The 15,391-nt window shown below is 40.2% G+C and overlaps 1 protein-coding gene and 1 long non-coding RNA gene across 3 annotated transcripts in view; one reads left to right on the forward strand and one right to left on the reverse strand.

Moving 5' to 3' along the window:
* Positions 1–6,290, reverse strand: part of si:dkey-93l1.9 (uncharacterized protein LOC562339 homolog) — a 16,491-nt gene extending 10,201 nt beyond the window's left edge. For both annotated transcript variants that reach the window (XM_060938169.1, XM_060938168.1), the window contains exons 1-8: positions 6,189–6,290; positions 5,508–5,623; positions 3,628–3,695; positions 3,467–3,528; positions 3,152–3,231; positions 2,716–2,901; positions 531–636; positions 188–403 (exon numbers count right to left, since the gene is read on the reverse strand). In XM_060938169.1, coding sequence (XP_060794152.1) covers positions 188–403; positions 531–636; positions 2,716–2,901; positions 3,152–3,231; positions 3,467–3,528; positions 3,628–3,695; positions 5,508–5,623; positions 6,189–6,245 — 891 coding nt within the window. In that variant the 5' untranslated portion in view covers positions 6,246–6,290. The remainder of the gene's footprint in view (positions 1–187; positions 404–530; positions 637–2,715; positions 2,902–3,151; positions 3,232–3,466; positions 3,529–3,627; positions 3,696–5,507; positions 5,624–6,188) is intronic.
* A 442-nt stretch (positions 6,291–6,732) lies between these two features.
* Positions 6,733–9,493, forward strand: LOC132896204 (uncharacterized). The gene is made up of 3 exons (XR_009655966.1): positions 6,733–6,945; positions 7,405–7,541; positions 7,825–9,493. It is a non-coding gene; the product is annotated as an uncharacterized LOC132896204 (long non-coding RNA).
* Positions 9,494–15,391: the final 5,898 nt, after the last annotated feature.

Genomic DNA, 15,391 nt, shown 5'->3' on the forward strand with positions numbered 1-15,391 from the left:
ATTAAAGTTTTACTAGTCCTTGCACAGACTTTAGACATCTCGGACATGAGGTTTTTCGAGCATTGGGCTTCATATAAAAGTGAAAACTAATCCTCGTGTGAATTTTCATCGAACTGAAAAATTTTAAAAACTTTACAGTGAATGTTAAATACAGTTTAATCCAGTGTTTGGCTATTTGGAGCAGTACCATGTTGCAGTGGTGCAGGAGCTGATGTACAGACTGGAAGACACATGCATTCGGATTAAGGGCAGGAGGTGCTCTCTGGCAGTAACCCCTGAAGTCTGTACTGTAGACCTGACTGAAGGCAGTCATAAGCTGAGCCATGTCTGATACAGCCACTTTCAAAGCGCAGGGTGACAGAGAGGCTGCAGGGCCTGACTGTTCCAACTGCAGGAACTCACACTAAGGAGAAAGATTGGGGAGTGAGTGAGTTTAAGAGAGACAGGAGGTAAGGCACAAAACATGCATTATTAAGAATGCTTTTTAATCATTTTAAATATTCTTGAAACATGTTTTCTTGAAGGCTCACCTCTTTCCGTAGCTCCTCCAATGTATGCCGGGTGGACTGTAGCAGAGCAGTAGCTTCAGCTATGTTGTCAATACCAAGTTTATCACATCCTGATTCATGATGACACCTTCAACACAAAAAAGAGAAAGATCAGGATGTCCTGTCCAGTGCATATGCATGTAGTGATAAGTGTAAAATGAAGGCTGATGTACAAGGACAAAGTGGTAGAGGACAGACTCAAACACTAATCGGAGACACTGCCACCAAGAAACATCAAACAAAATGGCCTAGAGTGTATACTCAGCTTTAAGTACCTGTACAAAATAATGAGATAACTAAAGTCCTCACTGCGAAACGAAAAGTCCAAACTCCTCCAAAAAGCCTCATCCAAACCCACAGAATGCTGTACAGCACATTATACACACACTTCTCCAGCTTGAAACACACTCCTACACCCTGGAATTTTGGCTTGACTCGACACAGTTTCATTCACGGAGGAGGAGCTTGAGCAGATCCAACTTTTTTGCTGCACCGAGGGGTACTTTGAAAAAAATTCCATTCTCTGTAAATGGATGAGGACCCTCAACATCCAACTATTCAAGACATGATTCAAACAACCTGTAAATCATGTCGCCTTGTCAATTCAACGCATCCCCTCATGCATTCAGACAGTCTGAAAAAATAATTAAAAAAAAAAAAAAAAGTATTTCATCAGTTTGGAATATTTTTAATCGGATGCAAATTGCACAATATTTTAATGCTTTTAATTTTAATGTAAATATTTCGTTCTTGGTTGAAGGTCAGGAATAAGAAATTGTGACCTCGAGAAAATAACATTCAACAACACAGTTTTTAAATGGTGGCTGCTAGCTTAGGGCTAATGTTATTAATAGTGCTGTCAAAAATGTCGCATCATTATCGTGTTAACTTGACTCAATTTTAACGGCGATAATTTTTTTATCGCGAGATTAACGCTCTGTGACATGATGTAGGTTTTTCATAAGCTTTTGAAACTGCCAGGAACTTGGAACAGAGACTTTGCTTAGAAAAACGATAGCAGCTAGACTGTAATGCCACGCCCCGCACAGCCAGAGTCCTCTGCCCCCCCCCCCCAAAAATAACCAGCGCGGGCAGGGCGCGCTAGTAGAGATGGGATTTATGGCTCTTTGATGGGATCCGCATCTTTGTGATCAGTTCTTTGAAAAGAGCCGTTCAAAAGACTGGCTCATTTGGCTCTTTTTAAATATTTATTCAGTTTTAAGAAGACAGCGTCTAAAGAAGCCAGATCCCTCTGAACTGTAAACTCAATGCTATCCCAGAAATCCTTCCTGTAATATGCAAATTTGGCCGCCTCTGATTGGACAGCGCGACGCATCAACAGGCAGAAAGTGTAAAAGTACAAAATGTGTTAAGTGAGCTGAAACAGTAAAGATCAGATTCAATGCAATATTTATCAACGAACAACTTAAAGTTAATATAATAGTGTACTTTGTATTATAATCAAGCATGTCAAGCCTACCGTCACTGTGTAACCTGTCTCTCTGATTAGAGTTGTAGACTAACTCAAGCAGTAGATCACTTCACTCATGATTCTTTTGCTAGCCCCGGTGCTCGGCTTAGGTTTCACTTTGCAGTGGCTGTGTCAAGACGTGTTATGCTTTGCAATAAAAAAAAACATTGGTACAAAGCAAGCCCATTCACATTTTTATGCTGATAAGAGAATTACAATGGTTTTTCATGTGACAAAAATGTGCGATTAAATTGCGATTAATCACGAGTTAATTATGACAGTCGCGACATTAATCGCGATTAAATATTTTAATCGCTTGACAGCACTAGTTATTAACTTATTAAAACTTTGTCTGATGATTATGTTTGAAAGTGATGTTTGTGAAGTCCTCAGATCAGAGTCCAGTTTTCTTCCAAAATAACAGAACTTTTTGCTGTATTGCTGTTTCCTTGGTGTGAAAAGGCTCAAACGGTATACAGGTGTTTTCAAATGCTATTGTTATCTGAAAAAAGATTTTTGACAGCTTTTGAAAATGACTGGTACTCCAACTTCCAAAAATAATCAATATTTCAGACAGAGACTTCCTAGGATATAATTATGCTAAAATCCAGGTTTCTTTCACCTTTAATTCCTTTTACAATATGCTTTTAGTAATCCAGTAACTGTTGAATCCAGACAGGGTGGATGTAAACATACTCATTGGTTTTTTTGTGGTTTGCCTTATTCCGAGTTGCCTGTGTGGCTTTGAGGTATTCCTGAATGTGGACAGACCAGGGATTGCACACAGGATTCATCAGCTGAATCAGATCAGTTAGGTGGTCAGGTGACATCAGCTCCTTCAGCAGATCCTCATTTGCCATGTTGCCACCTCCAGAGGACTCACTGTGCATGTCATTGGAAAAGACAGACAGACAGGAAATAGTCATTTCAGTACAGTCACCAAAGCAAGCAATTGTACATTAAATTAAAAAGTATTATATACAGCAGAGGTTACATTTTCACTTCGATTACAGTGGATGATGGATTACTCACCGTGGAAAACTCACAGAAATGGACAGCTATTTAATGATCCCAGATACACAGTACATGACTGCAATGCATATGAATCCACTAAAAAAAAAAATGCACTTACTCAGGTGATGTGTCCTGCTGGGCTGCAATCATTAAAAGCTGTTCCAAAAACAAAAGCTGCCGTAAAGGTGTGGCAAAGCCCTGTGCCAAAGAGACAGATCAACAGAACAGTCAAAACAAACTAAGCTAAGATTGAAAAGCTTAGTTGCATAAAAAAAAAAGTCATCTACAGCACTTGGGAATAGTTTTAATTTTCACAGTACAAGGCTGTTGCCATCAACAGATAACATTTATTTTTCATTACCAATATGATCATTTTTCCAGTACATACCTTTTTTTAGGTTAATTGATTAAAACTGATCTTAAAGTGACATACCTTGATTAACTCCTGGTCATCTGCTTTACACAAGAGCATTTCATGGCCAAACCGTGTGATTTCTATGTTGGGTTTGAAAGAAAGAAAAAAAAAAAACCTCAATGGAAATAACTACTCCCCCCCCCCCCCCCCTTTTATAGGTGTAAGCAGAACATCTTTACCTTTTGCCACTTCTTCTGTCTCTGACGATTTGATGGTTGAGAATTTCTCTCTCAGCGATGGACAGATTCTTTACAACACAAACAAATGTAGTTTTACTTCAGACATACAGTACCAGTTAAAAGGTCTGGATACACCTATTTAAATGATATTTATTTTTATTAATTCAAAGACATGTCGCGTCTTAAAGTAATGATGGATATCGTTTCTTTTTACTTAGTTGAGCAGTTCTTGACAATCTGGATTACTACAGTTGTGGAATAGGGCTACTTACTGTATATGTTTATTATTACCTCGCCAGCTACAGAGTAAGTGGGGCAAGGTGTTATTTTCGGTCAGTTTTTTTTTTTTTTGGTAAATGATATTACGGGAAAACGGGTGGATCAATCTTGATAAAACTTTCAGGATAGATGGGTATTGGTCTCAAATAGAACCTCCAACAAGGTCACCAAAAAGGTCAAAATCATTTTTGTTGTGGCTACTGCCTTATATACAGGCGCTAGCCACTATGTCATTGTGCTGCATGAGTGTAACAATCGCGCACTGCGCATGCCCATACATGTGTTCTGATTAAAATGCCTGGTGAGTGTATACAATTCAGTTCACCATTTTAAATAAATGGACTAGATTAAAGAAATCGCTTTCAGACATTTATGCTTATTACAGAGAGAAAACGCGTTCCACTGAGCTCTAGCACCGGGCCATTTCCGGGAAATAAGTTTCGGTCATGGCGACAGCGTGTGTATGTCAGCCTCAGTTCAGAGGTTTCAGTTTTGAAAACTGTAAGAGGTAAGAGTACAATAATATAAAAGTACAGACACTTGGTATATTTTACTTCTGTGATTTTAAAAAAATTGTTCATTTTTGGATTATGCTACATTTTTGTGGCTACTGTTTCATAGAGTGTGTGTATATATGCGCGCTATATTTACTGTATGGACATGTGGTATCAGAAAACTATTTTATTTATAAGCAGTAGCCACATGTACCCATAGGGTACCTATTTTTTTTCACGATATCTTCCTTCATATTCATCATCAGTGCTACCAGGTGAGGTTTGTGTTGCCTGGCAACATTTGTTCACTCATCTCAAACACATTAAAGCGGCAAGAAATTGCACTAATTAACTTTTGACGATGGACACTTGTTAACTGAAAAGCATTCCAGGTGACTACCTCATGAAGCTGGTTAAAATAATCCCAATAGTGTGCAAAGCATCATCAAGGTAAACGGTGGCTACTTTGAAGAATCTAAAATATGACATTTTGTTTGCCACGTTATTTCATAGTTTTGATGTCTTCAGTATTTATTTATTTTATCCATCCTTTATTTTACCAGGTGATATCCCATTGAGATGTTAAATCTCTTTTACAAGGGAGCCCTGGGAGTACATATAGACAATATAAACACACTGTTAAGACAAAGAAAACAAAGTATACAATACAAAACAACATCAAAAACAGAAGAGATAAAAGAAACTACATATAATAGACAGTACAAACAAGAAACAAAACAAAGAAGAGTAAAACACATTAAATTGATTAGAAATCTGATGGGGAAAAGGGACATAGGTAAGGGTCATTGGAAACGTGCAACAGTCTGATTTCAAGTTTTTTAGTAGCTGTTTAAAGCGCTCTAGTGAAATAAATACACTAAGCTGTATGTCTTTTTGGAGAAGGTTCCAATATGAAGGAGCAGAATAACTGGAATTGTATTGTTCTACAATGTAGAAAATAGTCAAAATACAGGTAAAAAAAAAAAACACTATGAATGAGTAGATGTGTCCAAACTTTTGGCTGGTTTTGTATGTACAGGTGTTTGTCCAAATCATCAGCTAACTTGTAAGATGTTCACTGTGTTTTGTTAATTTGTGTTTACATACCTGGCACAAATCCATTTCAGTATATCCATGCGGTGTAATGAAGGAGTGCAGAGGAGCTCCTGCATGCTGTCCGCTTCTCTCAGGTAAAGACCATCCACTGAGGGACAGGAGAGTCTCTGCAAACAACACAACCACTGCATTCAACCTGCTCTTTCAGGTGGATAACTAGCATCACTCGGTTACATACGAGTACTGCTGGTTCTAAAACATACTGTAACAACAGAGCCTAGAGAGTAAAACCGAAGTAAATGCCAACTAAATCACAGCTGTGGGCATAAATCAACACGAGATATAATTTATTTAAACACCCTCGTCATCGACTCGGCTAGCTGGCTGGCTAGCTAGCTAGCTGGCTGGCTATGGCTGGCTAGCTGGCTATGACTGGCTAGCTAGCTAGATGGCTGGCTAGCTAGCTGGATGGCTGGCTATGACTGGCTAGCAGTGTTGCCAGATATTGCTAACGTTTTCCACCCCAAAATATGTTCAAAACCAGCCAAAAAGCACCTAAACCTGCCCAATCTGGCAACACTGCTGGCTAGCTAGCTGGCTAGCTATGGCTAACTAGTTTGTGTGTAAGCATCATAGTTTACAACAGCCACTACAGCTGCCATTAAAAACTTAAAATACTCTAAATACGGCCTCATGTTCAAGTTAAACAAATCTTTAAACCGTGAACATTACCCGAAGGCTGCTGTAAACATGCAGAGAAAGTTGCTGTTCTTTCGAATTGCCCGCCATAGTGTGTGTGTGTGTGTGTTTTTTTTTCTCTCTCTCTCTCAGTAGTGATCCTCATTTCCTTTACTGCTTCAATTACTTCCTGTCTTCTAGCGCCTCTCTGTGTCAGGAAAAGATACAAGGAAAAGAAACGAGGACGGGACAGGCGAATTATGTCAACATGAGACGTCCTTTATATTAATTTCTTTTATTATTGTAAAATTTATTTAAATTTGAACTGTTTGGAGGAAGAGTGCACGTCCTTGAGGGTGCATGGATTTAAAAACTAGGACGCTCAGTACAATGCACAGTCCCACTAATATTACAACAGAGTCTCTCTCGCGTGAACTCGCGCATAACGTGAGGTGAGAGTGTCCACTAGGGGGCAGTGTCGCATGAGCCTGGACAGAAAAAGAAAGAAATAGTAAACATCCATTCTCGAAGTCGGACATCCGGGTACTTTTGACGTCAGGTCACATGACCTTGGAGCCGCCATATTTAACTAGGGGAAAGTCTGGCTTTATTGTGTTACACTGTGTTAGCAATAAAATGCCTAAAAGCTGTTGTGTTGTTGGCTGCACAGCCAATGCAAACAAGAACCCAGCATTAAAGTTTCATATGTTGCCATTAGGTGGGAAAAGACGTTTGCAGTGGCTGAGAGCCATAAATAGAAGTGAAATCAAGTCTGATGGATCTGTGAACCATCAGAGACACTTTATAAGTGGTGAGTAATCATTGAGAATAAAATGTTAAGATATATTTGTTTATCTTCATTGTATGGATCAGGATGTAATACTGCAATACACAATGTATATATTTGACCTCTTTGTTTACCTGTGTTAGTGCTTGTGTACTGAACTGGTGCATGTAAAGGCTTGAATTTTTAAATTTGAGTTATTTTATAGCCTTATTCCTAAATAGATAAGTGGCAAGTAGGACAAATTACTACATCATATGGGCAGGTGTATATTTTATACCAAAATGATTTGTGTTAAAAATGTTTTAATGTAATACAGTACTGTTTTCTGCAGTTGTCTTTTATTAAATATATAAATTATATCTATACATTATTAATATTCATTTTATATATATTTTATAGATATTTCTATCCACATCTTTACTTTTAATAAAAATGGATTGACACTATGTGGTTTCACTGAAGTATGTGTCAATATTTTTTCAGGAGAAAAAGTGAATGATCATACACATCCTGATTATGTGCCCTCAATCTTTCCAACTTGTGGATCTAGTCAAAGTAAATCTGCAATGAAGTTGTCCAGGTTTGAAAGGAAGTCACAGCGAGTAACAAAGGTTACAATGGTAAAATATTCTATTTTTGTAATACACAAGCTTACTGGTGTATTTATGTTGTCGTTGCAACTGTAAAGGAAAATTTGATAATCTTTGTATTATAAATCCTTTGAAATGTTGGTAGAGAGAACACTGCCAACATACTTGTGAACTCATTACTTTTCTTAATTTCCCTGAACAGGTTAAAACATATTAATCTGAAGTCTGTTTCAAAATTTAGGAATGTCCTGTGATATACCTGTCAATCAATACAGTTTGAATAACACACTGATAATATTTTTATATTTTGCAGGTGCAACCCCTCCAAGGAAGCATTTGAAATCTGACCAGGTTATTGTATCACCCAGCCAAACACCAAGCCAGCCTTCTCATAATCTCCTAGATGATTCTATAAATAATGCCTCTGACCCTCCTTTGGAAGTGCTTCCTTCACCCAAGGTTGCCAACAATGCAGATCCTCCACATGTGGATCCTGATGCTTCTTTGTCAAGTCCGATCCAGAAGCCACTTTCAGTGTCTGAACGTGAACAGTACACAGAGGTTCACAACTTGCGCAAAGAAAGGGATGAAGCCCTTGCAAAGGTATCTGCTATGGAGATGCTGATGCAGGAAAAAACATTGTCATCAAAATCTCATCTCATCTCATTATCTCTAGCCGCTTTATCCTGTTCTACAGGGTCGCAGGCAAGCTGGAGCCTATCCCAGCTGACTACGGGCGAAAGGCGGGGTACACCCTGGACAAGTCGCCAGGTCATCACAGGGCTGACACATAGACACAACCATTCACACCTACGGTCAATTTAGAGTCACCAGTTAACCTAACCTGCATGTCTTTGGACTGTGGGGGAAACCGGAGCACCCGGAGGAAACCCACGCAGACACGGGGAGAACATGCAAACTCTGCACAGAAAGGCCCTCGCCGGCCACGGGGCTCGAACCCAGACCTTCTTGCTGTGAGGCGACAGCGCTAACCACTACACCACCGTGCCGCCCGTCATCAAAATCTGTTGAGGGAAATGATCAGAAGTGTCAGATGATGACAGGTTTGAAATGGGGTGTATTTTTACACTTATTCACATTTCTGAGTACATTCATTGGTAGCAAAGGAACAACTAAGGAAAGCCTGCCTCTCCGTGAGCAGTTGTTTTTAACACTTGTGAAACTTGGGCACAATGTTTCATTTGATTTTCTGGCCAGACAAAGAAAATTTTTTTGATATAATTCCTCCTGTCTTTAAACAGAAGTTCCCACGATTAACATGTATTGTGGACTGTTTTGAAATATTTATCGAGGCTCCAAAAACACTTCTTGCTAGGGCTCAATGTTACAGCAACTACAAAAAGCATTGTACTGTCAAATATTTCATTGGGTGCACTCCATTAGGGGCAGTTTCATTCCTGTCAAAGGCATGGGGAGGTAGGGCATTGGATGTACAAATTGTACAAGAGTCTGGATTCATTGACCGCAAGTACCATATGCCTGGTGATCAGATTTTAGCAGGCAGGGGGTTCACTTTAGCCGAGGAGTTTGCCAGCCAGTGTAGTTGTGAGTTCCTAACTCCTGCCTTTACTAAAGGAAAGAAGCAGTTGTCTGCTAGAGATGTAGAAATTTCTCGTAAAATTTCATCTGTACGTATTCATGTGGAGAGAGTAATTGGCCTGATGAAAAATCGGTATTGTATTCTTAAAGGTACCATGCCAATTAGATGTGTCCAGAGTTTAAAGGATGAAGCCCATGGGAGTGCTGTGGCAAGTTGTGACAAAATTATCAAAGTATGTGCTGCCTTGACAAATATGGGTGAAGGTATTGTGTATCAGGAATGAATTATGTATCCTTGTTATTATACTCCTGAGTTAGTATAAAGTAATTGTACCATATGTATATATATTTTTTTTAAATGTATGTTTATCTTGAATGTGGCATTGGTATTTTTCAATAAAGTACATAACTATAGAGAAAGTAGGTTGAAATGATTAAGCTCTTTGGTTGTACAGTATACAGATTTACTGATAGGTGCTTTGTCATGCAAATTCATATTGAATAAAATTTTGCATACTATTTTTCTATCAAATGGTCTTGCAGTTTTATTTTGTACACTTTTTGTGGGGGTTACTGCATATTTCAGGTATAAAAAAAATGCTATTCAAATTCACATGTATTTTGCATATCTTAACCTTAAAACTATCTGCTTCTGTTATTAGCCAAGGCAAAACTGGATATAGTCAGTATAACACAAGCAAGCTTCTGTATTATGAGCCCTTTATTGCACATAAGCTATAGCAAAAATACAAGAATATAGATATTCTAGCAAAAAGAGTTGCCAGTTGTCTCATCTCATCATCTCTAGCCGCTTTATCCTTCTACAGGGTCGCAGGCAAGCTGGAGCCTATCCCAGCTGACTACGGGCGAAAGGCGGGGTACACCCTGGACAAGTCGCCAGGTCATCACAGGGCTGACACATAGACACAGACAACCATTCACACTCACATTCACACCTACGGTCAATTTAGAGTCACCAGTTAACCTAACCTGCATGTCTTTGGACTGTGGGGGAAACCGGAGCACCCGGAGGAAACCCACGCGGACACGGGGAGAACATGCAAACTCCACACAGAAAGGCCCTCGCCGGCCCCGGGGCTCGAACCCAGGACCTTCTTGCTGTGAGGCGACAGCGCTAACCACTACACCACCGTGCTGCCTGAGTTGCCAGTTGTATCCTACAAATTAAATAAACAAATCTGTACTTGACTAAATGTAACACACGTTCATAAATGGTGACAAAACTTATAAACCAGTGTAATCCTGGCAATTAAGCATATACAATGTATACACAACTTAAATAAAAAAAACATTTTGACCAGTATAAATGAATATTTCTTAATTATTGATTGGTTTCCAGCAATGCACAATTGTGACAAAAAATACATATTAATACTGTAATACTTGTTATGGAATATATGAACAGTGACATTTTCAAGGCAATTTTTATAAAAATGCATATATATTATAGGCACAAGAGTTGTCAGTTCTCCCTGAATTCATTACAATAAGAAAAGATTACTTGTACTACAATCATAATTGTCTAGTCATATTTTCCCATTGAATAGAGTTTCTAAGAATGTATCCAGTTTTCCAAAAATTATTGGTGAACATTTTGATTCTACACCTGTCATTCCAATAACTTCCTCTTCTTACATTTCACCTCTCTACAGGGTATGCAGAACCAAGTTTTTGACTTTGGCAACCTTTTCAGTCCAATACAATATGGGTGGAACCATTCATCACATTGGTCACATGCAACCATGTCCCCCTGTTCATCAGTTGTTTTGCAAACACAGTAAGTTGTGACAGTTGCATTTGCCTTTGGTGGTTCATTTTCTTTGTTCTTTGATTGGCCAACCTCGATGTTCCTTGTCAGCAACTCTGGTGCAATTGTACCTTTCCAGATGGCTTGCAACTTTGTGACCATTGTGGTGATGAAAGTGTTGTCCCTCATTACACGTACAACAAGACAGTCTTGCAAGGTCCAAACAACAAAGTCTGCATATTCAGCCTCACAGACAAACATTTGTAGTTGCACCTGTGTACAGTACTGGTGATCAGTTTTTAGTTTTAATTTGCTGTCCAGGCAAAATTTCTGGTCTTCAGCTGCCTTTGCCAGGAGAGTATCACGAAATTTGTAAGGGCACTTAATTTCTAGCACACTGGCGCCACAGCAAGTACAATTTACTACACCATCAGGTGATGCTCCCAAGAAGGGTTTTTCTCTAGATATCTTGAACCCACATTTGCTGACTTGGCAATCTGTGTGTACGTCAAGTTCACAAAGGCGTATGTCTTTGGGGATCACACAGGTGGGTGACACTTTCTGTCCAGTGGCCAAATGCTTGTACAGTTGGTAGGTATCTTCTTCATGTTTGCAGCCTCATGTTACAGCTACTGTTTTTAGTGGCACTAGAGAAGGAATGCAGCATTTTTTTACTAGGGAAGGAGCAGGGTGGTTGATATCAGTGTGTAGAAAGCTATGTGCCATAGATGCCGTTATTCTACCATCTCTTTGTTCATGCCAAAGTCTACTAGCAGATTGGCCTCGGGAAGCAGCTTCGACTGCCTCAATCATAAGCTTGGAGATGGTCAAAGAACTATATAGGTCATTGACAGATTGGCACAAATCATCCGGTGAAATACACCTGTATTTCTCCTGAAATACATGACGCAAAGGTTGAGGGAACAATACTTGGTTAGATGGATTGGGATTTCTATTACTTTTTTTCCTGTAGTCCCCAAAGGAAGTTAGCCCAACTGCAGACTTCAGGATTGAATCCAGTCCAGATATAAATGCCTTTTCCTGATGAGGGCTTGATGGTGACCTTGCTTTGTTGGAATGGCCTCGCTTGGATCGCAAGCATTTCTGGTGTGCTGCGTCCTTGTAGAATTTGATTGAGGATATCTCTGCAGCCTGCACATTTTTCTTGAAAGTAGCATTCCATTTGCATGGTAGGTCTGTGCAGGCTGCAGAGGTGTGGCCAAACCAGACAGCTGCCTCTATCTTGAACAGTAAAGCCCCAACATGGCTGCAAGTCTCACTCAATCTGAAAAACATATTATATTTGTTTAATCATCAGTTAATTATTCAGCTGTCACAAAATTAAAAATTACTATCCATATAATACATAAAAATAATTAATCCATATACAACTGAAACCATATGCAATCATTCCTTTATGAGGACAATGCAAATCTCATCTCATCTCATTATCTCTAGCCGCTTTATCCTTCTACAGGGTCGCAGGCAAGCTGGAGCCTATCCCAGCTGACTATGGGCGAGAGGCGGGGTACACCCTGGACAAGTCACCAGGTCATCACAGGGCTGACACATAGACACAGACAACCATTCACACTCACATTCACACCTACAGTCAATCTAGAGCCACCAATTAACCTAACCTGCATGTCTTTGGACTGTGGGGGAAACCGGAGCACCCGGAGGAAACCCACACAGACATGGGGAGAACATGCAAACTCCACACAGAAAGGCCCTTGCCAGCTGCTGGGCTTGAACCCAGGACCTTCTTGCTGTGAGGCGACAGCGCTAACCACTACACCACCGTGCTCGAAACAGTGACTAACAAGGAAAAAAAAAGTTTTGTATGTTTCTGTAGGAATAATAAACTGAATGCATCACAGGCCTAATTTTGTTTTGTAAAGTACTGGGGGGGAAGAAACGACATCCATTCATTATCTGTAGCCACTTATTCTGTACAGGGTCGCAGGAGTGCTGGAGCCTATCCCAGCTGACTGTGGGTGAGACACGGGGTACACCCTGGACAAGTCACCAGGTTATTGCAGGGCTGAGACAGAGACAAACAACCATTCGCACTCTCATTCACAACTACAGTCAATTTAAAGCCACCGATTAACCTAACCGATTAACCAGAGTCTTTGGACTGTGGGGGAAACCGGAGCACCCGGAGGAAACCCACGCAGACACAGGGAGAACATGCAAACTCCGCACAGAAAGGCCCTTGCTAACCAATAGTGCTAACCACTACACCACCGTGCCCGAAATAGTGACTAACAAGGAAAAAAAAAGTTTTCTATGTCTCTGTAGGAATAATAAACTGAATGTATCCCAGGCCTAATTTTGTTTTGTAAAGTACTGGGGGGGACACACATGATTATTTGTTTAAAATATTTCACTCTTCTGTATTCAGCAGTATCAAGCTGTTTGAAGCACATTAGTTTTGCTGTTGCTTAAATCAGGTTGTTTATTTCCCAGTAAAACACTCCTGTCTATATAATAAAGTAGTATATTATATGGTGGTGTAGTGGTTAGCGCTGTTGCCTCACAGCAAGAAGGTCTGGGTTCAAGCCCCGTGGCTGATGAGGGCCTTTCTGTGCGGAGTTTGCATGTTCTCCCCGTGTCCGCGTGGGTTTCCTCCGGGTGCTCCGGTTTCCCCCACAGTCCAAAGACATGCAGGTTAGGTTAACTGGTGACTCCAAATTGACCGTAGGTGTGAATGTGAGTGTGAATGGTTGACTGTGTCTATGTGTCAGCCCTGTGATGACCTGGCGACTTGTCCAGGGTGTACCCCGCCTTTCAGTGTTGTGCAAGTTCACACTTTTTTTGAACTAGTTCAAGTTCAGTTCAAACATGCTAAAAGTGAACTGGTCACGTTCATAGTTCACAGTTTTAATTCTGAACTAGTTCAAAGTTCAGTTCATTTTACTTTTAGGCGGGATATGAAAATAAAGACTAAAATCATATGCTACATTCTAGCTCAAAACTACTCACATATTATAGATATTATATTCTATCACACAAAATGGAAGTTATTGTACATACTATATATGGAAAAAGGACAAAATATTTTGATTTCTTCACTGACTCAACCACTGCACCAAAACGTTACACGTGACTTCAAACAAATGCTTTCAGTTTCAACTAACAGTAACTTCTAATAAACTAGTCTGATGAACGAGGATTTCTCAACTTTGCTTAGTGGTTGTAAATCTTCCACAATGTAGTCAATAATCAGTTTATCTACCTGCTGCTGGGAGACAGTGGTACTCTTGAAGGCTGCAGGCAGTGTGACTTGGATTTTGGGATTTTGGCAGGGGATCTTCTTGCCCTTTCCCTTCTGATCCTCGAGGACTTGCATATATGCTTTGAAACTGGACAGATGCTTCAACTCAATGTGTCGTTTCAAATTTGAGAACGACGTTGTCGATGTTCTTACTTGTTTTTTTTCAGGAAAGGTGGACAGAGCTTACACAGAAAGGTAAGGTTTTTACCGTCTGAGTCTTTGTGTGAAATTGTGTAAAATTGCTGTAAATAACCATGAGGAGAATCCATCTCATCTGTGTTCTCCGTGCCGCTACTTGAACTTTCACTGGCCATGTTGCTGTGAGTGTGCGCCGGCTGTGGTGTGCGCGCTGTCTGCTGCCTGTAGCTAGGGAATGCTGGGTTATGCCTACTCTGCTCTGCTGCATCATGGGTAACGTAGTATGGAGCCAAATCATAGAGCCATCCACTATCTCCGGCTTCACACTACGTCATCCATGATGCATTGCACACACGCGGCACCTCAGGGCAGTGAGTGACAACAACATCAGACTGACAGTGAAGTAGTAGAACGTAAAATATCTTGCAAGTAGACGTGCCACTCGATTCATCAGGTTTCATGTTTCATTCATCTTCATGTTTGTCGTTCATGTCGCATAATTTGAACGAATTCACGTTCAAGTTCTTTCATTACAAAGTTGTTGCGTTCAGTTCAAAGTTCATGGAAAAACGAGCTTGTTCAATGAACGCGTTCTTTTGAACGCGTTCATGCACAACACTACCGCCTTTCGCCCGTAGTCAGCTGGGATAGGCTCCAGCTTGCCTGCGACCCTGTAGAACAGGATAAAGCGGCTACAGATAATGAGATGAGATGAGTACATTATATGGACGCGAGTGTTTTACTGGGAAATACACCACTCGTACTTTTCATACGAACTACATCCAGGACATTGAGTGACATCTTTAATGGTTATTCCACTCAATCTGGGTTAAGAATCCCATCCCAGAGAAAGAATTTCACTGTGCTCTAATGTACATGTGACAAAAAAAGGCATAAAATTTCCCTAGTATGTAAGTCTTAAAGGTTGGATTACCCCTCCCACTGTCATTTGCAATGCGTCCATGTGGTGCAATTCCAACGTAAATATGTTGGAATTGCACCACATGGACACATTGCAAATGTCAACACTTCCTGTTACATTTCTTAACAAGCTATACTGTTACATTTTAAAGGGGAGTTTCCCTTCTTTGGGTGACAATGTGTAAAGGCTCTGGAGTCTTTGAGGAAAGACCA

Source organism: Neoarius graeffei, chromosome 13 (genome assembly GCF_027579695.1).
Source record: "Neoarius graeffei isolate fNeoGra1 chromosome 13, fNeoGra1.pri, whole genome shotgun sequence".
NCBI classification, from domain to species: Eukaryota; Metazoa; Chordata; class Actinopteri; order Siluriformes; family Ariidae; genus Neoarius; species Neoarius graeffei.